The following is a 25,259-nucleotide window of genomic DNA, read 5'->3' on the forward strand; positions in this document are numbered from 1 at the left end:
TGGTTTCCTTTGTTGTGCAAAAGCTTTTAAGTTTCATTAGGTCCCATTTGTTTATTTTTGTTTTTATTTCCATTTCTCTAGGAGGTGGGTCAAAAAAGATCTTGCTGTGATTTATGTCATAGGGTGTTGGACCTATGTTTTCCTCTAAGAGTTTTATAGTTTCTGGCCTTACATTTATGTGTTTAATCCATTTTGAGTTTATTTTTGTGTATGGTGTTAGGGAGTGTTCTAATTTCATTCTTTTACATGCAGCTGTCCAGTTTTCCCAGCACCACTTGTTGAAGAGGCTGTCTTTTCTCCATTGTATATTCTTGCCTCCTTTATCAAAAATAAGGTGACCATATGTGTGTGGATTTATCTCTAGGCTTTCTATCTTGTTCCATTGATCTATATTTCTGTTTTTGTGCCAGTACCATACTGTCTTGATTACTGTAGCTTTGCAGTATGGACTGAAGTCCGGGAGCCTGACTCTTCCAGCTCCTAAAAAAAAAAAAAATGGTTCTGAAGAATGTAGGGGCAGGACAGGAATAAAGACGCAGATGTAGAGAATGGACTTGAGGACATGGGAAGAGGGAAGGGTAAGCTGGGATGAAGTGAGAGAGTGGCATGGACATATACACACTACCAAATGTAAAATAGATAGCTAGTGGGAAGCAGCCTCATAGCACAGGGAGATCATCTCGGTGCTTTGTGACCACCTAGACGGGTGGGATGGGGAGGGTTGAGGGAGATGCAAGAGGGAGGAGATATGGGCATATATGTATATGTGTAGCTGATTCACTTTGTTAAAAAGCAGAAACTAACACACTATTGTAAAGCAATTATACTCCAATAAAGATGTTAAAAAAATAAATAAATAAAAATAAAAATTCAAAGAATTTTATAGTGAACACCTGCATACTCACCATCTAGATTCTATTAATATTTACTATATTTGCTATATCATATATCTATCCATTTATCCATCTCCCAATTCATCTTAATTTTTTGTACATTTCACAGTAAGTTGTAGACATCAGTACATTTTTCTCTAAATAGTTCAGCATGCATATCATTGACTAGATTTTAATATTTGTTTATAGTTCTTTTTCTTTTGAAGTGAGATTTACAAAACATGAAATGTACAGGTATTAAGTGTACTATTCATTGAGTTTTATCAAATGCATTACCCAAATCCCTATCAAGATATATCACCCTACGAAGTACCCTTTTGCAGTCAACCGCATTACTCCCCTCCAGAGATGAACCAATGTTCTATATTTTCACCGTAGATTAATTTTGCATGTTTTATATCCTATAAATGTAATCATACATTTGTGTTATTTTGTAGAAAACTTCTTTCACTCGGCATATTTTGAGATTCATTTATATTATCGTATATATCATAATTTATTCTTTTATATTGCTGAGAAGTATTCCATTTTATGAATATACTGAATTTTCCTTTTGCATGACTGTGCTATAATTTCCTTTTGATGGATAACTGGTCTTTTTATGCTTTGGGTATTATGAATTAAGCTGCTATGGACATTCTTATACAAGTATTTGTGTGGTCATATGTTTTCATTTGTCTTCATTAAATGCTAGTTGACGAATTTCTGGGCCATAGAGTAAGAATATATTTAGCTTTATAGGGAAATGCCGGATCTTCTTCCAAAGTGATTATATTGCTTATACTCTCACCTAAAATATATGAGAGTTCTAGTTGCTCTACATCTTCTCTAAGATTTAGTATTATCAGTTTTTAAAATTTTAGCCATTTTAATGGGTGTGTAGTGGTAGGTCAGTGTGGTTTCAGTTTGCATCTCCCCAATGACAAATAATGTTGAACAGTTTTACCTGAGATTCTTGGGCATTTGTATATCTTCTTTTGGTGAAGTATCTGTTCATGTCATTTCCTCATTTTAAAAATTGAGTTTTTTGCCTATTTATCAAGTTGTAGTAATTCTTTGTACATCCTGAATGCCAGTTTATTATCAGGCATGTTTGGTGAATATTCTCTCCCATGCTGTGTCTTGCTTCTTTTTAAATTTTTTTAAATTGAAAATCACATATTGAATTTTTTTTATTACAAGTAGAATTTCTTTTTAAATATTTATTTATTTGGTTGCACCGGGTCTTAGTTGCGGCAGTTGGGCTCCTTAGTTGCAGCTCGTGGAATCCTTAGTTGCGGCTCACCGGCTCCTTAGTTGTGGCATGCAAACTCTTATTTGCGGCATGCATTTGGGATCTAGTTCCCTGACCAGGGATCGAACCTGGGCCCCCTGCATTGGGAGCGTGGAATCTTATCCACTGCACCACAAGGGAAGTCCCCGTGGCTTGCTTCTTATCCATTTTCTTCATGATGTTCTTTAATTAGCAGACATTTAAAATTTTGATAAAGTGTATTATTTATCATTTTTTTTCTGGTTATAATTTTCTTTGTCCTGTGTGTGAAACCTTTGCTTAACCCCAAGTCATGAAGATACTCTCTTATGTTTTCTTCCACAAGCTATACAGTTTTAGCTTTCACAGTTAAGTCTCTGAACCTCAATAAATTTTTGTGTGTGGTGTAAGATAAGGGTCAAGTTTTATTTTTTTCCCTATATGGATATCCAATTGTCTCTGCACCATTTCTTGAAAAGACTTGACTTTCCTCGTTGGATTGCTTTGGTACCTTTGTTGAAAACAAATGATTAATAGGTCTATTTATGAGCTTTCTAGTCTATGAGCTTTCTAGTCTAGTCTAGCCAATTCTTAGGCCTGTATCATATTTTTTTTCAGGCAAGGCTTTATTGGGGCAACAGGGGGAAGCGAGAACAAGTAACAGGTTCCCTTGCTGGCTGGCTCCCTGAGGGGAGGCGAGCTTGTTCCTCATATGGGGTGAGGGTAGGGGTGTGTCCAGAGGTCTTGCTGGAGGGGTGGCTTAGGTGGTTTGCCCACCCCTAAGGTGGTGTTGTGGCATATGTTCAGGACCCTGCTTTTGCTCCCAATACCCTGTTTTTGCTCCAAGCTCTTCAAAAGTGGCAGTTGGGTTTTTTTGGTCTCTTTGTATCTTTTGGGTCCAGAATTTGCCCCGACTGCACATGCACGCAGTTATTTTTAGTCCCATATAGTTTCTTTGTATTTTGTTGCTCGAGGAGATGTTTGTCCAGGTGCAAGCACTGCAGCACTGCAGCAAAGGGTCCCAGGTCCCAGCCTGTCTCATCCCCCGCTCAGAGACTCTACACCCTTATTCTTAAGGGGTAAGGGCCCGAAGGTGTCTTCTTCTTAAACTTCTTCCTGCATAAGGGGACAGGGGCCACAGACCCTAGCCCCTAGAGGTGTAGAAGTCTCTTGCTGACTGTCCCAAGGACCTGTGGGACCTGGGCCACTTTCTGGTGGAATGGGCTGAATTCCTTGAGCCATCATGAGCCTTACTTCAAATTGCTGGAGCCTAGAAGACACAAACTCAATCAAAAGGTTAAACAGGGCTTCCCTGGTGGCGCAGTGGTTGCGCGTCCGCCTGCCGATGCAGGGGAACCGGGTTCGCGCCCCGGTCTGGGAGGATCCCACATGCCGCGGAGCTGCTGGGCCCGTGAGCCATGGCCGCTGGGCCTGCGCTCCGGAGCCTGTGCTCCGCAACGGGAGAGGCGGCAGCAGAGGGCGCAGCGAGGGGAGCCCCGAATACAAAAAAAAAAAAAAAAAAAGGTTAAACAAACAAGGGCTAAAAAGGAGAAAAACAACAACAGCCATTAAAGGGCCTAGAAAGGGAAGGAATCAGGTTACTTTGGGAGGGCTTCCTTAACTGTTGATCTGACAGGGGAGGCAATGTCGCCCCTGCCAAGAAGCCATTCTGTTTGGGTGTATATTTTTGTTAATCTCAGGGTTAAAGTTCAACATGTTCCTCTATTTTTAGAATGGAAGGTCTGGACCTGTTGGTCCCAGGTCTCCTTCTTGGACCAAAAAGTCTTAGTCACAGGTTTGCAACAATAGGGAAGACAACAGAGTACTAGACAAAATATAGCCTAAATCAGTATGGCTAAAAAGAAAAGGGTTATGAGAAAACAAAAACCTCCTGCCAGAAAGCTTTTTATGGATACCTTGTGGTATCCAAGAGAACAAACTGGAGAACCAGTTTTCAGTTTCCCCGCCCATATTGAATAGCGAGGATTGGTGGTTAATTGTCTGCTGAAACCAGGTGGTTTGTTGTCAGATATTCTCAATGTTGGTTTCTACCTGATATGGGCATCAGGGCTGTTTTCTTTGCCTCCCGATCTGCCTTGTTCCCTTAGGTAATTTGAGAATTTTCCTTTTGGTGCCCACAGCAGTGAATGACTTCTACTAGTTTTGATTTTTGAGCACTTCTGTGAGTTGTAATATCTCAGTCCCATATGTTACAGTGGAATTTTTTGCATTTAAAAGTCCTCTTTCTTTCCAGATTAGCTGCATGGGCATGTAAAACAAGGAAGGCATATATATATATTTAAAATTTATTCATTTTATTTATTTATTTTTGGCTGCATTGTGTCTTCGTTGCTGTGCACAGGCTTTCTCTAGTTGAGGCGAGCGGGGGCTACTCTTCGTTGCAGTGCGTGGGCTTCTCATTGTGGTGGCTTCTCTTGTTGCGGAGCATGGGCTCTAGGCGCGCAGGCTTCAGTAGTTGTGGCACGTGGGCTCAGTAGTTGCGGCTTGCGGGGTCTAGAACGCAGGCTCAGTAGTTGTGGCGCACGGGCTTAGTTGCTCCGCGGCATGTGGGATCTTCCCGGACCAGGGCTTGAACCCGTGTCCTCTGCACTGGCAGGCGGATTCTTAACCACTGTGCCACCAGGGAAGCCCAGAAGGCATATTTTGAGTCTGTATATATATTTATAATTTTCCTTCCCCCAAAGTTAAGGCTCAAGTTAGGGCTATTAGCTCAGCCCTCTGGGCTGAAGTGTTAGGTGGCAAAGGTTATGCTTATATAACACTGTAAGTGCTCACAGTAGCATACCCTGCCCTCCTGACTCCATCTTTAATGAAACTACTGCCATCAGTAAACCATTCTTCCTCAGGGTTTTCCATGGCCTGGTCTGTTAGATCAGGCCTACAGGCATAAACCTAGTCAAGGGTTTCAAGGCAGGAATGTGTTAGTTCTGGACCTTCAGCCAGCATTAGAGTAGCCAGATTGAGGGTGTGGCAAGTTTTGAGGGTTAGTTCTGGAGAGTCAAGGAGTAAAGCCTGCTACTTAGTAAGGCAGCCTCCAGTTAGCCAATGGTGGCCTTTAATTTCCAGAATCTTTTGTACTTGATGAGGGATCTGGACTTCCAGGGGCTGTCCAAAGGTAAGCTTGTTAGCTTCTTCCACTAATAAAGCAGTGGCAGCTACCGCCTGGAAGCAGCCATGTCAACCTTGGGCCATGGAATCTAGTTGTTTGGAAAAATAGCCTATAGGTTGAGGAACTTCTCCTAGCTTTTGTACAAGGACTCCCATAGCTGTCCCCTGTTTTTCAGCTATGTACAAGATAAATGGCTTTTTTAAATTGGGGAGACCCAGAGCGAAAGCTTTGGTGAGGGTCTGTTTGATCTTATTAAAAGTCCTTTCTTGTTCCCCAGTCCAAAGTAATGGCTCTGTATCTGGGCCTTTAGTGGCTTCATATAGAGGCTTAGCCATTAGTCTGAATCCTGGAATCCAAATTCCACAAAATCCTGCCATGCCTAAGAAAGTATGAGGATTTTTTTTGGTTTTTGGGGCGCTTAGTTCTACAATAGCTTCTTTTCTATCTGGAGATAGCTGTCTGCTTCCAGGGTTTATAATATATCCCAGATATTTAACTTGTTACTTTGAGATTTGTGCTTTTTTCTGGAAGATCCTGTAACCCTGGATCCCAAGGAAATTAAGGACTTAAATGGTATTCTGATCTGAGGCCTCCATGGTGGGACTACATATTAATATGTCATCTACATACTGTAGACTGGCCCCTTCTTTTAGGTGTATTTCCCTTAGTTTTTTATTTTTAAATTTATTTATTTATTTATTTATTTATTTTTATTTTTGGCTGCGTTGGGTCTTTGTTGCTGTGCACATGCTTTCTCTAGTTGTGGCGAGCTGGAGCAACTCTTTGTTGCAGTGTGCAGGCTTCTCATTGTGGTGGTTTCTCTTTTTGTGGAGCACGGGCTCTAGGCGCACGGGCTTCAGTAGTTGTGGCACATGGGCTCAGTAGTTATGGCTCGCGGGCCCTAGAGTACAGGCTTAGTAGTTGTGGCGCACAGACTTAGTTGCTCCATGGCATGTGGGGTCTTCCCTGACCAGGCCTCGAACCCGTGTCCTCTGCATTGGCAGGCAGATTCTTAACCACTGCGCCACCAGGAAGGTCCCTCCCTTAGTTCTTTTCTTAGGGCCTGGGTGAACAAGTGTGGGCTGTCCTGAAACCCCTGAAGCAATACTGTCCAGGTATATTATTGCATTTGACCTGAGTGGGGGTTAGTCTACTAAAAGGCAAACAGGTACTGAGATGAGAGATGAACTGGGATGCAAAAGAAGGCATCCCTGAGGTCAAGCACTCCAGGAATCTGGACTAATATATTATAAGGATTGGCCACAAGGGGATGTATAGGGACCACTGCATCATTTACTGCTCTAAGGTCTTGTACCATTCGATATTCCCTATTTGGCTTAACAACTGGCAGAATAGGGGTACTCTATGGAGACTGACAGGGCACTAAGAGGCCATGTCTTAAAAATTTATGTATGAGGGGTTGCAAACCTTTTTTTGCTTCCAACTTTATGGGGTACTGTCTCTTGTTAGAATAAGCGACTTCTGGCTTAAGGCTAATTTTTACAGGTTGAGCATTTATAGCCTTCCCAGGGATTCCTTTGTCCCAAACTGCAGTGTTTACTGTGTGTAGAATATGGCTGGGAATAGACCCTTGTTCTTCCAGTTGATTTGTCTTAGTCAGAATCAAGATAAGGGGCTGCTTCGGGCCTCCTAACTGTAATATGGCTCCAAGGGAGCCCAGAAGGTCTCTCCCCAGTAGTGGGATAGGACACTCAGGCCCAACTAAAAAAGCACATGAGATCAAACACTGTTCAAATTGGCACGTTAGAGGCCCAGTGAAGTAACAGGTGTGAGGCTTTCCATCAACACCAGTCACAGTACAGCTTTTGGAGGAAGGAGGCCCAGTGTGAGAGATCAGGACAGAGTAAGTGGCTCCAGTATCACTTAAAAAATTGATTTTCTTACCTGCTATGTCAAGGACCACCCGGGCCTCCTTGCTGGAGATAGACCTCTCATTGCGGGGAGCCACCAGAATCCCCAGGCCCGCTCAGTCGTCCAGCATGGCCATCTCAGGAGAGGGAGCCCCCCCAAACATGGTGACACTGAAACAAGAGGTTCAGGTGGCTACTTGTCACCCACAGGGAAGCTGCATTCAGTGGTCCTGGAGGTGCCCAGATCCTCTCCCCGGAAGAGGACAACTGCCCCACATTGAGCACCGTAAATCTGATACTGACCAGGGTTCTTGGCCTTCCCCAATCAATAGAAATTGATTAGAGGCCGGACAAGAAATTCAGGCAAGGCTTTATTGGGGCCCCTGCTGCAGCAGGGCGGAGTGAGAACAAGTTATAAGTTTGTTTGCTTGCTCGCTCCTGCCTGTATCACATTGTTTTCATTACTGTAGTTTGTAGTTAATCTTGAAGTCAGGTAGTATAAGTCCTCTGACTTTGTTCTTCTTTTCAAGATTGCTTTGATTATTCTAGGTTCTTTGCATTTCCACAGAAATTATACAATCAACTATCTCAAATTCTATTTGAGAAAAAGAAGAAGCTGGATGGTATTTTGAATTGGCATTGTGTTGAATCTATAGATCACTTTAGGGAGAATTGACATCTTAATACTACTGAACTTTTCAATCCATGAGTATAGTATCTCTCTTCACTTATTAAGATCTTCTTTAATTTCTTTCAGCAATGGCTTGTAGTTTTGGTTGGAGGAGTTGTGCACATTTTAAAATTTATTCTGAAATAGTTCATATTTTTTAATGCTGTTGTAGGTGGAATTTATTCTAATTTCACCTTTCCAACTGTTTGCACTTTTATGTAAGTATACAATTGAATTTTGCTTATGTGAACTTGATATTTATTTTATTAATTCTAGTCTCATTCTGTAGATTCTTTAGGATTTTCTACATAAACAATCATGTCATCTGCAAATAAAGACAAGTTTTACTTACTCCTTGCTAATCTTTATGCCTTTATTTCTTTTTCATGCAATGGCTAGGACCTTCATAACACTGTTTAATAGAAGTGGTAAGACCTGGGCCTTCTTGCATTTTGCCTGATCTTAGGGGAAAGTATTTCATATTTTACCATGAGCTGTGTTACTAGTTTTAATTTTTCATTAATCTTCTTTATCAGATTGAGGACTTTACCCTCTATTCTTAATTTGGTAAGAATTGGTATTAAATTTTGACAAATGCCTTATCTGCATTTATTGAAATGACCATATGGGTTTTCTTCTTTATTCTGTTCATATGGTACAGTACTTTAATTTTTGACTATTAAACCAACCTTGTATTGTTAGGAAAAACCCAACTTGGTCATAAAGTATTATCCTTTTTATATATTACTGAATTTGATTTACTACTATTTTTGGAAGCATTTTTGTATCCGTACTTATGAAGGATATTGGTCTTTGTTTTGGTCATGAAGATTTTCCTTTGTTTTGTAGTACTTTGTCAGATTTTGGTATTAGGGTTATTATGGCATTATAAAAATGAGTTGGGGAGTGTTCCCTTTTATTTGAGAGTTTGTGTAAAATTGGTATTATTTCTCAAGAATTTGAAAGAATTCACCAGTGAAACTATCTGGGTCTGGAGTTGATAATGAATTGAATTTCTTTTACAGATATAAGACTAATAAGATTTTCTTTTTCATCTTGTGCCAGTTGGATTTTAGTTTTGTTTTGTTTTGTCCATTTCATTGAAGATGTCAAATTTTTGTTATAACGTTGGTTATAATATTCCCTTTTTTATCCTTGTAATGCTTGTATGCTCTGTAGTGATACCCACCCCTACCCCAATCCCTATTGTTTTTTTTAAATTAAGATATAATTGACATATAACATTGTGTAAGTTTAAGGTGTACAACTTGTTGATTTGATACATGTATATATTGCAATAGGGTTACCACCATAACATTAGCTAACACCTCCATCATGACACATAATTACAGTTTCTTTTTTGTGGTGAGAACATTTAAGATCTAGTCTCTTAGCAACTTTGAACTATATAATACATTACTCTTAACTATAATCACAATGTTAGGTGTTAGGTCTTCAGAACTTTTTCATCTTCTATCTGCAAGTTTCTACTGTTTGGCTGACGTCTCTCCACTTTGTGCTTCATTTTCTTGATCAGACTTTAAACTAGAAATTATTTGACTTAAAAAAAAAATCTTTTTTTTTTTTTTTTTTTGGTTTTTTTGTGGTACGCGGGCCTCTCAACTGCTGTGGCCTCTCCCGTTGCGGAGCACAGGCTCCGGACGCACAGGCTCAGCGGCCATGGCTCACGGGCCTAGCCGCTCCGCGGCATGTGGGATCTTCCCGGACCGGGGCACGAACCCGTGTCCCCTGCATCAGCAGGCGGACTCTCAACCACTGCGCCACCAGGGAAGCCCAAAAAAATCTTTTAAAAGAACCAACTTTTGGCCTTGTCAATTTTCTCTAATGCTGGTCTGTTTTCACTTTCATTGATTTTTGTTCTTTGGTATTTCTTTCTATTTATTTGGTTTTAGTTTGCTCTTGTGTTTCTAACTTCTTAAGGTGTAACTTTATATCAGACACTTCAGATCTCCTTTTCTCATTTAAACATTTAAAGTTACACAATTCCCTCTTAAGCACATGGTTTGATATGTTGTATTGTTATCATTAAGTTTTTGAAAAGTTTTCTAATTCTCCTTATGACTTCTTCTTTGATCATGGATTATTTACAAGTGTGTTATTTAATATCCAGATATTTGCATTTATTTCTAGATATTTTATTATTATTGATTTCTAATTTAATTTCGTTATGATCAGGTAATATTTCTATATGATTTCAGTGCTTTGAAATTTATAGAGACTTGTTTTATGACATAGCATATGGTGTGTCTTGGTGAATGTAGCTTGTGCACTTGTAAAAAATGTATATTCTGTAGTTATTGGCTGTAACATTTTATAAATATCACTTAAATCATAGTATTATTCAAATTATATTTGACTGATTTTTGTCTAGTTGTTGAAACTTGACTGATTTTTTTTAGCATTTGACAAAATTTAATATCTATTCATAATAATAAGTTCTTAACAAATTAGACATAGACAAATGTAGCTTAAGGTAATAAAGGCCATATACAACAAGCCCACAGCTAACATCATACTCAATGGTGAAAGGCTGAAAGCTTTTCCTCTAAGATCAGGAACTAGACAAAGGTGCCCACTCTCATCACTCCTATTCAACATAATAATGGAAGTCCTTGCAAGATCTGGAATAGCCAAGCAGTCCTGAGAAAGAACAAAGAGGGAGGCATAAAATTGTGGATTTCTTTTCTTTTCAATTCTGTGTTCCAGAGATTTGGAGAGGAATGAATGATGGGGATGGCTCTTTTCTCCGTGAAGTCTGGAGCCTTCTCTAGGAGAATCAAAGACTGGAGTTGACTTGAAAGCTGAGAGTTGGAATTATCTGGAGGCTTTTTCAACTCAATTCTGGCGCCAGGAGTAGGATGACTTGAGTTTGCTGACATAATCACATGGCCTTCTCTTGTGGCTTAGCTGGTGTTTTGATTGCTATTTCTTCATTGGGATGATTTAGTTGTTCTTCTAAACAGAAAGTTTTGAGATTCCTCGAGTTCTAGAGATCAGAAATCAAAATCGGTTTCACTGGCCAGAAGTCACGATGTCAGCTGAGCTGCAGGGAAGGAGGCTTTAGGGAAGAATTCATTTCCTCATTTTTTCCAGTGACTAGAGCTGTATTACTTACACCCTTGGTTCCTGGTTGGTCTTCCATCTTTAAAACCAGAAGCCTAACATCTCGTCTTAAGTCATCAGGTTGCCTTCCAACTCTCGAAACTAGACTGATTTTTTTTTTTTAAGAGTTTATTTATTTATTTATTTTTGGCTGCGTTGGGTGTTCGTTGCTCTGCTCAGGCTTTCTCTAGTTGTAGAGAGCGGGGACTACACTTTGTTGTGGTGCCCAGGCTTCTCATTGCGGTGGCTTCTCTTGTTGCAGAGTACAGGCTCTAGGCATGCAAGCTTCAATAGTTGTGGCACATGGGCTCAGTAATTGTAGCTCATGGGCTCTAGAGCACAGCCTCAGTAGTTGTGGCACACGGGCTTAGTTGCTCCGTGGCATGTGGGATCTTCCCGGACCAGGGATTGAACCCATGTCCCCTACATTGGCAGGCTGACTCAACCACTGCACCACCAGGGAAATCCTGAATACTTTTAAAGTGTACAACTTGATAAGTTTTGACATGCATGAAGCCATCACCACTATCAAGAAAATGAACATATTCATCACCTCCCAAAGTTTCTCATGCCCCCTTTTAATTTTTCTCTCACATCTCCCCCTACCCAGGCAACCACTTATCTTCTTTCTGTCATTATAGATTAGTTTTTATTTTTTAGAATTTTTAATAAATTATATGTGCTCTTTTTTTTTCCTGGCTTCTCTCACTCAGCATACTTATTTTGATATTCATTCTATTGTATGCAGCAAGAATTCATTCCTTTGTATTGTTGAGGATATTGTACATACCACAATTTGTTTATCCATTTACTTGTTGATAGACAAACTTGGATTATTGACAATTTTTGGCTATTACAAATAAAGCTTCTATTAATATTCTTTTACAAATCTTTGTTTGGACCTGTGCTTTCTTTACTCTCAGTAAATACCTAGAAGTGAAGTGTCTGGATCATATGGGAGGTTTTAAGACCTTGGCAGTTTTCCAAAGTGGTGTTACCATTTTCTATTCCCAGCAGCAGTGTATGAGAGTTCGAGGGGTAAACCTCACTTGGTAGTGATATATTATCCTTATACTTTCTTGAATTCACTTGCTAAAAATTCTATTTGTTTCATAACTATTTGGCTGTTTAGGTTATCTATTTCTTCTTGAGTGAGCTTTGGTGTTTTATATCTTTTAGGGGATTTGTCCATATAAAGTGTCAAATTTATAGGCAAATTTATATAAAGTTATTCATAATAGTCTCTAATTATTGTTTTAATATGTATAGAATCTGTAGTGATGTTACCTCTCCCATTTCTGATATTGGTAATTTGTGTTTTCTTTCTTACACAGGTTAGACTGTCCAGAGGTTTATTAACTTTACTGATCTCAAAAACAGCTTTGAGTTCATTGATTCTGCCTTGTTTTCTGTTTTCTATTTTATTGATTTCTACTTTGATCTTTATTATTTCCTTTCTTCTGTTTACTTTGGATTTGATATCCTCATTTCTTAGCTTCTTAAGGTGAAAGCTGAGGCCATTAGTTTGAGACCTTTCTTATTTCTAATATAGGCATTTTGCGTTATAAATTCCCCCCCAAAAATCTACTTTAGCAGTATCTCACAAATTCTGTTGTATTTTCATTTTCACTCATTTCACAATACTAATTTCCCTTTTAATTTCTTCTTTGCACCCCGGGTTACTTAGTTTCCAAATATTTGGGAGTCATATGTCTAGAGGTCTTTCTGTTATTGATTTTTATTTTAATTCCATTGTGGTCAGAGCACATACTTTATATGACTTGGCTCTTTAAGAATTGATTGAGACTTGTTTTATGGCCCAGAATATTGTCTGTTTTGGTAAATGTTCTATATGTACTTGAAAATAATGTGTAGTCTGCTATTGTTTGCTGGAATGTTCTATAAATGCCAATCATGTAAAGTTGATTGACAGTCTTATTCAAGTGTACTATGTCCTTGCTGCTTTTCTGCCTCTCAGTTATTGAAATCCCATATTATAGTTGTGGATTTATTTACAGTTCTATCAGTTTTTACACCATGTGTTTTCAAGCTGTGTTATTGGGGGCTTAGACATTTAGGATGTTTATGTCTTCTTGATTAAGTGACCCATTGATATTATGAAATGACCTTCCTTATCCCTGGCGACATTCTTTGCTGTGAGATGTACTTCTTTCTGATATTAATATAGCTATTCCACTTTTCTTTTGAGTAGTATTAGCATGGTGTATCTTTTTTCACTCTTTAACTTATTTGTGTCTTTATATTTAAAGCTTATATGCAGCATAGAGTTTGAGCCTACTTCTTATCCAATCTGTCAATCTCTGCCTTTTACTTGGAGTGTTCAGACCATTTCCATTAATGTTGTCATTGATATAGTTTTAAGTCTCTCACCTTGTTATTTGTTTTCCATTTTTCCAACTGTTGTCTTTTACTTTTTTACTTTTCCTTCCTTTTAAAAAATTGTTTGAGTATTTTTTTTGCTTCTTTTTTTCTCCCTTTTCAGCATATTAGCTATAATTCTTTATTTTGTTATGATAGTGACTACATTAGGGATTATAGTCTGCATTTTTATCACAGTTACCTACATACAATATTGTGCTTCTTCAAGTATAGAATAAAAAGCTTACAATTATATACTTCTATTTCTTCACTCTTGGGATTTATATTATTATTATTTTACTTATGCATATATTATAAACAAAAAGTACAAAAATATAACATAAACAAAAATTTTTATTTTTGTTTAGTCATATATCTTTTAGAAGATTCATGTAATAAGAAAATAAATCTTAACTACTATTGCAGTTACCATTTCTTGTACATTTCTTTAGGGTGGATTAAGAGTTGGCTGTCTTTTTCCATAAAGGGTCAAATGGTAAATATTTTAGGCTTTTAGGCCATAAATAAAACTTGATTTACAAAAACAGTTGGAAGGCTCCAAATTTTGCCAAACTCTGGTGTAGTTTCATATTTCCATCTGGTTTTGTTTTCCTTCTACCTAAAGGACTTCTTTTAATGTGTGTGTGCTGTTGTGAGCACGCAAGTCTGCTGGTAATGGGTTCTTATAGCTCTTGTATGTTCGAAGACATTTTTATCTCTCCATTGTTTTTAAAAGATATTTTAAAAGCTGACTAGAGAAGCTACATTGATAGGTTTTTTTTTCTCTTTCAGTACTTTAAGGCTATTACTATCTTTTTTCTTGCATTTTGTTTTTAACAAGAAATCTGTCATCCTTGTCTTTTTTTTCTTTTTCCCCTGGTTGCTTTTAGGATTTTATCACTGGTTTTGAGCACTTGGGTTATGAGGTGCCTTTGCATAGTTTTCTTCATGTTTCTTTTGCTTGGAGTTTGCCTTTTGAATCTCTATGTTTATAGTTTTCATCAATTTGGAAAATTTTCTGCCGTTAATTAGTCAAATATTTTTTTTGACCCTCTCCCTTCCTTTGGAGACTCCAATTACACATATATTAGATTACTTGAAGTTTTTCCAGAACTCATAATGCACTTTTTTTAGTTTTTTGGATTCTGAAAATTTTCTTTCATGTGCAATAGACTTGGGATTTCTCTCTTTGTAATCCAGACTTCAGTCTTAAATTCAAAAGCCAATGAATTGGAAATTTGTGTGAAAGATTTTCTCTTTCTGTCTTCAGATGAAAAGTATTACTTTAAAGGTTACCTAGGCAGATAAGTAGATGCTGTTTTTAAAGTATTTTCATGGCTGGAGAACTTTTAGAAGACAAAAATGCCAGAGGCTATCTGGACATTAGCATGAGAGTTTTGTACTGGAGAATCATTAATTTGTTGTCTTTCTACAATTTAGGCAGTCACTGAGGAGAGTATTGCCTTTTTGCAGAAGAGAGTGGTAGAACTAGAGAATGAAAAGGGAGCCTTGCTCTTTAATTCTACAGAGCTGGAGGAGCTGAAAGCTGAGAATGGTACGTATAAATGAAAACCATAATTCTCTGACTTCTTAACCCACAAATGCCTCTACTTTTATCACTATATATATATAACATGTAGATTCTCTGATTCTATGATAATAAAGATCTTAGACAGCATGGCTGGTAATTATTGAAGTTAGGATTAATACACATTAAACAATTTAAGCACAATACCAGTGTTTACATAAGTATAACATTTTGCAGTATGGGCTATAGATGCTGCAGGAGGTCTGTATTATATTCATTTTGGAGTGGCCAAGGAATCTTCTCAGAAGTATGGCTTGAATAGGACCTTAATAAGACAATGAATTTTTAAATACCCAAAATAAAGAGAGAAAAGACTTTCCCAGTAATAAATTTGTGGGGTGAGATAATAGAGATCAGTATAAATAAAGGTTCAGAGGTAGAAACCATTTTGGTTTTTGCTCATACTATATACTGCTTAGAACCTTACCCCTTTTCTTTAGCTTGGCTAATTCTTACTTATGTTTCAGGAAGCCGATCCTAATTTCCCAAAGTTGGGTTAAATGCATTTTTGTGCTTCCAAATTGCATTCCTTTAACACTGTATTAAGATCATCTATTTATAATTTTATGTGTTATACTATAAGCTCTTTAGAGATAAAGTATAAGCTCTTCAAGGGCAGTGGCCATTTTTTTTTTTTCTTCTTTTGCTTTACCAGGAACTAGAATAGTACCTGGCAAATGAGTGGCTGCTGAATAAAGTTTTGTTTGATTGAACTAAATTTAGCGCTTTATTCTGTTCGACTGTGTGTGAACAGTTAGTAAGAATGAAGATAATACCTCCTTCCATTTGTCACCTGCTTCATAAGGACCTTATGGTTTTAATAACTTGTAGTTAATAACGTCTTACTTATCTATTTTATCCTGGAGTAACTGACTACCATGCTTTATCTTTAAGAGTGAGAATGAATACCAAATAAAGTTTGTACCATTTCCTAAAGTCTATAGCCAATATTTCCAACTTAACCATCTTACAGTTCCACTTAGCTATAAACTAGGGATCGTATACCTTTATTAGACTAGTCCCACCATTGCTGATAAAGAAAGAATGCCACAAATTCAGTTCATTATTCAACCCACTGAAAATACTTCTTTGAGATCTTATCCATGATGCCTATTTTGTAGTTTTGCAAGCAGTCCCTGTCACTTTCATGTAGCTCACTGTGGTTTAGAGGTTATGTGAGTTCCATTCTCTTTGTTCTTTCCTGCAGGGGTCACTGGACTTGTTTTCTGTATTAGTTTTTGTATCTGGTCTCATAGGTTACCTTTGCTTTATGAGTCATGTTCTTATTAAACTCACCTTTTGTGCTTCCATTTCTACCACTGTGCTCCTTCCTCAAATAATCTTGTGAAATGTCTGAACATATTATATACAGTCTTGAATTCATTTGTTTCATAAATGTTCATTCATTCATTCAGCAAATATCTATGGTGCCTTTCCTATGTATGAGGCACTGATTTAGTTGCTAAGGATACTGCTCTGAACATATTAGAGGACAAGACAGGCTATAAACAGGTATATACATAAGAAAATTTCAGGGAGTGATAACTGTTAGGATAAAAATAGAACAGGCTACTGCACATGTGCCTGGGGGAAGAAGAAAGTAGCGTCAGAGTGGTTAGGGCGGGCCTCTCTGAGCACTTGATACCTGAATGATGAAAAGGGGACAGCTATGCAAAAAGAGGCTGAGCAAATCGAATCCCAAGCAGAGAAGAGCAGTGCAAACACCCTGAGGTGTGAATAAATGTGATATGTTTGCAGACAGAAAGAAGGCCAGTGTTCTTGGGATTAGAGTGAGCAAAAAAGGGGTAGTACAAGCAGAGGAGTTTGTAGAATAAGTGGGGTCAAATCATGTAGGTCACGTTAAGACATTGGATGTAGTGTAAAAAATATGCTTCTTTTGTTTGTTTCTTTAGTATATTTGTCTTAACTTCTCAGAAAGAGTATAAACTTCTTGGGGGCTTATTAATACTCAATATTTTTTTCCTCCAAGGTACTACTACCCTTTTTAAATACACACTTTGTAAACATGGGGTGGAACTCAGAAGACTGAATTCTGATCCTAGCTCTATGAACTAGCTGTAGGTCATGTCATTTCTTTGTTTCCTCATGGTCATTGAGGAGATTGGATAGCTACCTTCTGGTGCTCAAATTTGACATCCTTATGAAAATATGTGAAAGAATGTTGAAGACATTATAAGTGCTATATTAATATATTATAATATGAATACAGAAGGGTTATAGATAAAGTAAGTTAAATTTATTGCCCTAGAAGTCCCAAATTATGCCACAGAAATAGCTGCATTTTGTCATATGCTCTGGCATTTTTTTTCCCTTTAAAGCCTTCCACTATTTATTATACTTCACTCAGGTTAATAATTAACACCTAGTACCATTCTATCTTATATCTCATCTTCTCATCTTCTTTTGCAACTTCTTTAATAAAATAAACGTTTTATCTCCCCCAAACTATTGTATCTGTTCTTTCCTCTTGGTTATTTCATGAATCTCAAATAGCCACATACACAATCATACCTCTGTTTTTTCCAAACACTCTACATTTATCTTCTAAGGATATTTATTTTGTGGCTTTCAGAAAAACTGTCCTCTCAGATTACTCTCCTAGAGGCTCAGAAGAGAACGGGAGAGGCAGATAGAGAAGTCAGTGAGGTAAGTGATGCATTCTTTTTAAAAAAAAAATTATTTATTTTATTTATTTATTTTGGCTGTGTTGTGTCTTCGTAGCTGTGTATGGACTTTCTCTAGTTGCAGTGAGTGGGGGCTACTCTTCATTGTGGTGCGCTGGCTTCTCATTGGGGTGGCTTGTCTTGTTGTGGAGCATAGGCTCTAGGTGCCTGGGCATAGTAGTTGTGGCTCGCGGGCTCTAGGGCGCAGGCTCAGTAGCTGTGGCACACCGGCTTAGTTGCTTCGTGGCATGTGGAATTTTCCCAGACCAGGGCTCGAACCCATGTCTCCTGCATTGGCAGGCGGATTCTTAACCACTGCGCCACCAGGGAAGACCGATGCATTCTTAAAATAATCAGAATATGAGCTCAATCAAAGGGAGGTAATTTCAAACCTAAGCTTTTCTGCAGTTTTCTAATGTTGACAGAGAATTACATTACCTGGAAAGTGAGATTTAAGAGTCGTAATGGTTATTATTTATCTTTTACTCTCACTTGTTTCTAAATGTTTGGAATTTTTTTGTTCAGAACCAACGCAAGTACAGTAGCACTTGCTTGGGATTTGATAACCCATTTTTCATGCTAGGTTATCATTTATTTCAGCTTCTTTGCCCATCTCAGAAAAGTTTCTCAGTGAAGAGATTAGATAAAGTCTCTAGTCTCTCCCCAAATCCCCTTCCCCAGTTGGCACAGTTTCACTTAGGATTATATTAAAAAGGGTATCGTCAGAGAATGGTGCTTTTTATAACCTAAAAATTACTGTAAGAAATGTATGGTTGCTCAGTATTCTGCTGATTTAAGATTACTGTTAGCTGTACTGTGTTTAATTGTCCTTCCAATCAAGAAGTCAGTGATGGACTCATAAATGTATTTGGGGAATAATGTAACTTCCTTTTTTTAAAAAAATTAATTAATTTATTTATTTTTGGCTGTGTTGGGTCTTCGTTGTTGCACGTGGGCTTTCTCTAGTTGTGGCGAGCGGGGGCTACTCTTCGTTGCGGTGCATGGGCTTCTCATTGCGGTGGCTTCTCTTGTTGTGGAGCACAGGTTCTAGGTGCACGAGCTTCAGTAGTTGCAGCACATGGGCTCAGTAGTTGCGGCTCGCGGGGTCTAGAGCGCAGGCTCAGTAGTTGTGGCTCACGGGCTTAGTTTTTCTGTGGCATATGGGGTCTTCCCAGACCAGGGATTGAACCCATGTCCCCACACTCATTTAATAAAATACTAAATTTGCCATGAGATTCACTGGTTTTGTTTCCCAAGAAAACAATTATAGAATAATTTATGTGGATTGAGCAGTCTAACACAGTAATCCTTGTAATAGTAACTTGGTTAATATTTTGTAAAACAGGTCCATAATGTCTTCCCAATCCCCAACAGAACTCCTTTTTGATTATTTTATCCTGGTCATTTATCTCAATCAACTTGTTTGATATATGTCTGTTAATGGCTGTCTTATCTAATACTTCCCATTTCAATAGATAGTTTAGGAAAAGGAATCCCTAACTTCCTCCTTGGCATGGGATGAAACAAAAATTTAATTCATTTCCTGCTTCCCTTTTTATTTTTAAGCAGTTCTTAGGAGAAATAAGTAGTTTTAATCTGAAGAAAAAGTTTCCCAAGTGAGGAATATTTAGAAAATGAGTCTCAGGTTTCCTTAGGTCTTATGAATATGACATGACCTCAGTGCAGGATTGACAGGATGCCCTCAGAGGTCCAAGTTGGGAAAACTGATTTTAAAAGTATTTAGCAGTTTTATGTTAGGAAGGTTTGGACAGAAAAGATTTAGGTTTTGGAAAATGCACAAAAATACCAGTTTTTACTTAGGCTTCTTTCTCCCTCCCTTCTTTCCTTCCTTCCTTCCTTCCTTCCTTCCTTCCTTCCTTCCTTCCTTCCTTCCTTCCTTCCTTCCTTCCTTCTTCCTCCCCCCCTTTCCTTCCTTCCTTCCTTCCTTCCTTCCTTCCTTCCTTCCTTCCTTCCTTCCTTCCTTCCTTCCTTCCTTCCTTCCTTCCTTCCTTCCTTCCTTCCTTCCTTCCTTCCTTCCTTCCTTCCTTCCTTCCTTCCTTCCTTCCTTCCTTCCTTCCTTCTTCCTCCCTCCCTCCCTCCCTCCCTCCCTTTCTTTCTTTCTAATAAATTTATTTATTATTTATTTATACTGGAGATTTATTTATTTTGGCTGCACTGGGTCTTCATTGCAGCATGCAGGTTTCTCTAGTTGCGGTGCACAGGCTCTAGAGTGCGCAGGCTCAGTAGTTGTGGCGTGAGGGCTTAGTTGCAGTATGTGGGATCTTAGTTCCCTGACCAGGGATTGAACCTGGGCCCCCTGTGGGGGGAGTGCGGAGTCTTAACCACTGGACCACCAGGGAAGTCCCTACTTAGGCTCTTTTCTATAAAACATTTGATTGAGGCTTTTTCTTTCTTTTTTTAAAAACAGATGAGCATGGTTGATATTGCCAGGCTCAACAAGAGCAGCTCTTCTGCTGAGGAAAGTGGGCAAGATGTCCTGGAGAACACATTTTCTCTGAAGCATAAAGAACTATCCATTTTATTGTTGGAAATGAAAGAAGCCCAAGAGGAGATTGCATTCCTTAAGTTGCAGCTTCAAGGCAAAAGGGCAGAGGGTGACCCTGAGGTCCTTGACCAAAAAGAAATGAAACAGACAGAGAGTGAAGGAATACCTCCAGTTAAAATGACAGTATTGCTTGAAGATACAGGGCAACATTTTCCCCCCATGCCAAATGAAGAGAGTGGTCTTCCAACAACTGAGAAAGAAGAACAGATGAGCACTAAATACCAACACAGAACATCTGAGGAAATATCTTTAAATGACACTGGAATGGAAATAAAATCAGCAAAGCAGGATGATGATGATAAATCCCCTTCTGTGGTATCAGGTATTTGTCAGTATCACCAGGATGAATTGGAAAGGCTAAAAGGTCAAATTTTGGAGCTTGAGCTAAACCTTCATAAAGCAGAAGAGATCTATGAGAAAAATTTAGATGAGAAAGCTAAGGAAATAAGCAGCCTAACCCAGCTGATTGAAGAGTTTAAGAAAAATGCTGAAAACACCAATAGTGCATTCACTGCTTTGTCTGAAGAAAGAGACCAGCTTCTTTCTCAGGTGAAGGAACTTAGTGTGGTAACGGAACTGAGGGCTCAGGTACAGCAACTGGAAGTGAACCTTGCAGAAGCAGAAAGGCAAAGAAGACTTGACTATGAAAGCCAGACTGCTCATCACAACTTGCTCACTGAACAGATCCACAGTCTCAGCATAGAAGCCAAATCTAAAGATGTAAAGATTGAAGTTTTACAGAATGAACTTGATGATGTGCAGGTTCAGTTTTCTGAGCAGAGTACAGTGATCAAAAGCCTGCAGAGCCAGCTGCAGAAGAAGGAAAGTGAAGTGCTCGAGGGGGCAGACCGTGAGAGGGATATCTCAAAAAACGTGGAAGAACTTTCACAGGCTCTTTCACAGAAGGAACTTGAAATAGCAAAAATGGATCAACTCTTACTAGAGAAAAAGAAAGATGTGGAAATCCTCCAACAAACCATCGAGGAGAAGGATCAGCAAGTGACAGAAATCAGCTTTAGTATGATGGAGAAAATGGTTCAGCTTAATGAAGAGAAGTTTTCTCTTGGGGTTGAAATTAAGACTCTTAAAGAACAGCTGAATTTATTATCCAGAGCTGAAGAGGCCAAAAAAGAGCAGGTGGAAGAAGATAAAGAAACTGTTTCTGGCATTAAACAGAATTATGATGAGCTGAACCCAGTAGGGCTAATAAGTAAAGAAGAACTTCAGTATGAATTAGACCTTGTAAAGAAAGAAAGTGAGCAGAGAAAAAGAAAGCTCCAGGCTGCTCTTATTAACAGAAAGGAACTTCTACAGAGAGTCAGTAGATTAGAAGAGGAATTGGCCAAAGTGAAAGATGAACCCAGGAAAGACACCCCACTCAGTGAGAGTGAGAGGAGGGAAATGGAGGAAGATAAAGAAAGCAAAGAAGACTTAGAAAAATGTATGACTTCTAAGTGCCAAGAAATAGAAATGGTAATATCTTTAAAACAGGTAATATCTGAGAAGGAAGTGGAACTAGAGCACGTAAGGAAGGATTTGGAAGAAAAGGCAGCAGCTGAAGAACAGTTACAGGCTGTGGTCAAACAAATGAATCAGAATTTGCAAGAGAAGACAAACCAAATAGATCTGCTCCAAGCAGAAATCATTGAAAACCAAACAGTTATCCAAAAGTTAACCACAGGTAATAAGGATGCAGGTGATGGAGACTCAGCAGCATCTGTAAAAGAAGCAGCAGCCATCAGTCCACTTGGTGCAGGTAGTGGAGAACACTGGAAACCAGAACTGGAAGAAAAAATAGTGGACCTTGAAAAAGAAAAGGAGCAACTTCAAAAGAAGCTACAGGAAGTATTAACCTCTCGCAAGGTGATTCTAAAAAAGGCACAGGAGAAAGAAAGACATCTTCGGGAGGAGCTCAAGCAACAGAAAGATGACTATAATCGCTTGCAAGAACAGTTTGATGAGCAAAGCAAGGAAAATGAGAACATTGGGGACCAACTAAGAGAACTACAGATTCAAGTAAAGGAATCTTCAGACAGAAAACTCCCAGGCAGTGGCCAGCGGGTTCCAGGTTCTCCCACTCAAGGTTTAGAAGAACCTTTATTCAAAGCCACAGAGCAGCAACCTGCTCAACCTGCTTCAGAGTCTGACTTGTGCCCAGACTGGCCTTCTCATCCTGGAGATACAAATGGTCTGCAGGGCAATACTGCTATTGCCCAGATTAAGACACAGCTGAAAGAAATAGAGGCTGAGAAAGAAAAGTTAGAGTTGAAGGTTAGCTCTACAATAAGTGAGCTGACTAAAAAATCAGAAGAGGTATTTCAGTTACAAGAGCAGATAAATAAACAGAATATAGAAATCCAAAGTCTGAAGGCAGTGTCCCATGAAGCTGAAGCCCACGCAGAAAGCCTGAGGCAACAACTGGAAAGCAGTCAACTAGAAATCACTGGATTAGAACATTTAAGAGAATTACAGCCTGAACTAGATGAACTGCAAAAACTCATAAGCAAAAAAGAAGAAGAAGTTAGATACCTTTCTGGACAGCTTAGTGAGAAGGAAACAGCCCTTACTAAAGTACAGACAGAGATAACAGAACAAGAGGATTTAGTGAAGGCTCTGCATACACAGCTGGAAATGCAAGCCAAAGAACATGATGAGAAGATAAAGCAGTTACAGGTGGAGCTTTGTGAAATGAAACAGAAACCAGAAGAGATTGGAGAGGAAAGTAAAGCAAAGCAACAAATACAGAGGAAACTGCAAGCTGCCCTTATTTCCCGAAAAGAAGTACTAAAAGAAAGCAAACGTCTCCAAGAGGAGTTGTCTTTGGCCAGAGATACCATTGAACATCTCACCAAGTCTCTGGCAGATGTGGAAAACCAAGTTTCTGCTCAAAATAAAGAGAAAGATATATTCTTAGGCAAGTTAGCTCTTTTTCAGGAAGAAAGAGACAAACTCATTGCAGAAATGGACAGATGTTTAATGGAAAATCAAAGTCTCAATGGTTCTTGTGAAAGTCTGAAATTAGCTCTGGAGGGTCTTACTGAAGACAATGAAAACTTAGTGAAAGAAATTGAATCTTTGAAATGTTCTAAGATTGCAGAAAGCACTGAGTGGCAAGAGAAACACAAAGAGTTACAAAAGGAATATGAAATTCTTCTGCAGTCCTATGAGAATGTTAGTAATGAGGCAGAAAGGATTCAGCATGTGGTAGAAACTGTGAGGCAAGAGAAGCAAGAACTATACGGCAAGTTAAGAAGCACAGAAGGAAACAAGAAAGAGACAGAAAAGCAGTTGCAAGAAGCTAAACAGGAAATGGAGGAGATGAAAGAAAAGATGAGAAAGTTTGCTAAATCTAAACAGCAGAAAATCCTAGAGTTGGAAGAAGAGAATGAGAGGCTTAGAGCAGAGGTACACCCTGCAGGAGGTACATCTAAAGATAGTATGGAAGCACTTCTTTCTTCCAATTCTGACATGAAGGAGGAACTAGAAAGGGTCCAAACAGAGTATAAAACCCTTTCTAAGGAGTTTGAGGCTTTAATGATGGAGAAGGACTCTTTAAGTGAAGAGGTTCAGGATTTAAGGCATCAGATAGAAGGTAGTGTATCCAAACAAGCTAGCCTGGAGGCCACTGAGAAACATGATAACCGGATGGTTGTCACTGAAGAGGCAACCCAGTCTGCTCCAGGTAAGGCCCATGAGCAAAACTCTCCAAGTATGAACCCAAGGTCTGAAAATTCAGAATCCATTCATTCAGAGAACAGTGCCAAGCCTGATATAAGTGAGAATGTCAGCTTACATGATGAAATTAATAATTACCAACAGCAGATGGATCAGCTCAAAGAAAGAATCACTGAATTAGAGGAGGACAAGCAGAAAGACAAGGAATTTAGCCAGACTTTAGAAGATGAGAGAGCTGCTTTATTGAGTCAAATATCAGCAAAGGATGGTGAACTAAGAATGCTTCAGGAAGAAGTAACCAAAATAAACTCATTAAATCAGCAAATCCAAGAAGAACTTGCCAGAGTTACCAAGCTAAAGGAGACAGCAGAGGAAGAGAAAGATGATTTGGAAGAGAGGCTTATGAATCAATTAGCAGAACTTAATGGAAGCATTGGGAATTATTATCAGGATGTTACAGATGCCCAAATAAAAAATGAGCTACTAGAATCTGAAATGCAGAACCTTAAAAAGTGTGTGAGTGAATTGGAAGAAGAAAACCAGCAGTTAGTCAAGGAGAAAACTAAGGTGGAATCAGAAATACGAAAGGAATATATGGAGAAAATACAAGGTGCTCAGAAAGGGCCTGGCAATAAAAGTCATGCAAAGGAACTTCAGGAGCTGTTAAAAGAAAAACAGCAAGAAGTAAAGCAGCTGCAGAAGGATTGCATTAGATACCAAGAGAAAATCAGTGCTCTGGAGAGAACTGTTAAGGCCTTAGAATTTGTTCAGACTGAGTCCCAAAAAGATTTGGAAATAACCAAAGAAAATCTGGCTCAAGCCAGTGAACATCGCAAGAAGGCAGAAACAGAATTAGCTAGCTTCAGAGTACTGCTAGATGACACTCAAAGTGAAGCAGCAAGGGTCCTAGCAGACAATTTCAAGTTGAAAAAGGAGCTTCAGTCAAATAAAGAATCAGTTAAAAGCCAAATGAAACAAAAGGATGAGGATCTTGAGAGAAGACTGGAGCAGGTAGAGGAGAAACACCTGAAAGAGAAGAAGAATATGCAAGAGAAACTGGATGCTTTGCATAGAGAAAAAGTCCACTTAGAAGAGACATTTGGAGAGATTCAGGTTACTTTGAACAAGAAAGACAAGGAAGTTAAGCAACTTCAGGAAAACTTGGATAATACTGTGGCCCAGCTTGCAGCTTTCACTAAGAGCATGTCTTCCCTCCAGGATGATCGGGACAGGGTGATAGATGAAGCCAAGAAATGGGAGAGGAAGTTCAGTGACGCTATTCAAACCAAAGAAGAAGAAATTAGACTTAAAGAAGAGAATTTCAGTGTTCTAAAGGATCAGCTTAGGCAGATGTCCATCCACATGGAGGAATTGAAGATCAACATTTCCAGGTAAATGAATAATGACTTTTTTTGCTCTTCCAAAGGT

General features: G+C 38.7%; 1 protein-coding gene across 11 annotated transcripts in view; it reads left to right on the forward strand.

Annotated features, from left to right (window-relative positions):
• GOLGB1 (golgin B1) overlaps nucleotides 1-25,259 on the forward strand; it is an 85,213-nt gene that overhangs the window by 34,846 nt on the left and 25,108 nt on the right. For all 11 annotated transcript variants that reach the window (XM_007106934.4, XM_007106935.4, XM_007106938.4 and 8 more), the window contains 3 exons: nucleotides 14,759-14,873; nucleotides 17,500-17,573; nucleotides 20,019-25,222. In XM_007106934.4, coding sequence (XP_007106996.1) covers nucleotides 14,759-14,873; nucleotides 17,500-17,573; nucleotides 20,019-25,222 — 5,393 coding nt within the window. The remainder of the gene's footprint in view (nucleotides 1-14,758; nucleotides 14,874-17,499; nucleotides 17,574-20,018; nucleotides 25,223-25,259) is intronic.

Source organism: Physeter macrocephalus, chromosome 1 (genome assembly GCF_002837175.3).
Source record: "Physeter macrocephalus isolate SW-GA chromosome 1, ASM283717v5, whole genome shotgun sequence".
In the NCBI taxonomy this organism is placed as follows: Eukaryota; Metazoa; Chordata; class Mammalia; order Artiodactyla; family Physeteridae; genus Physeter; species Physeter macrocephalus.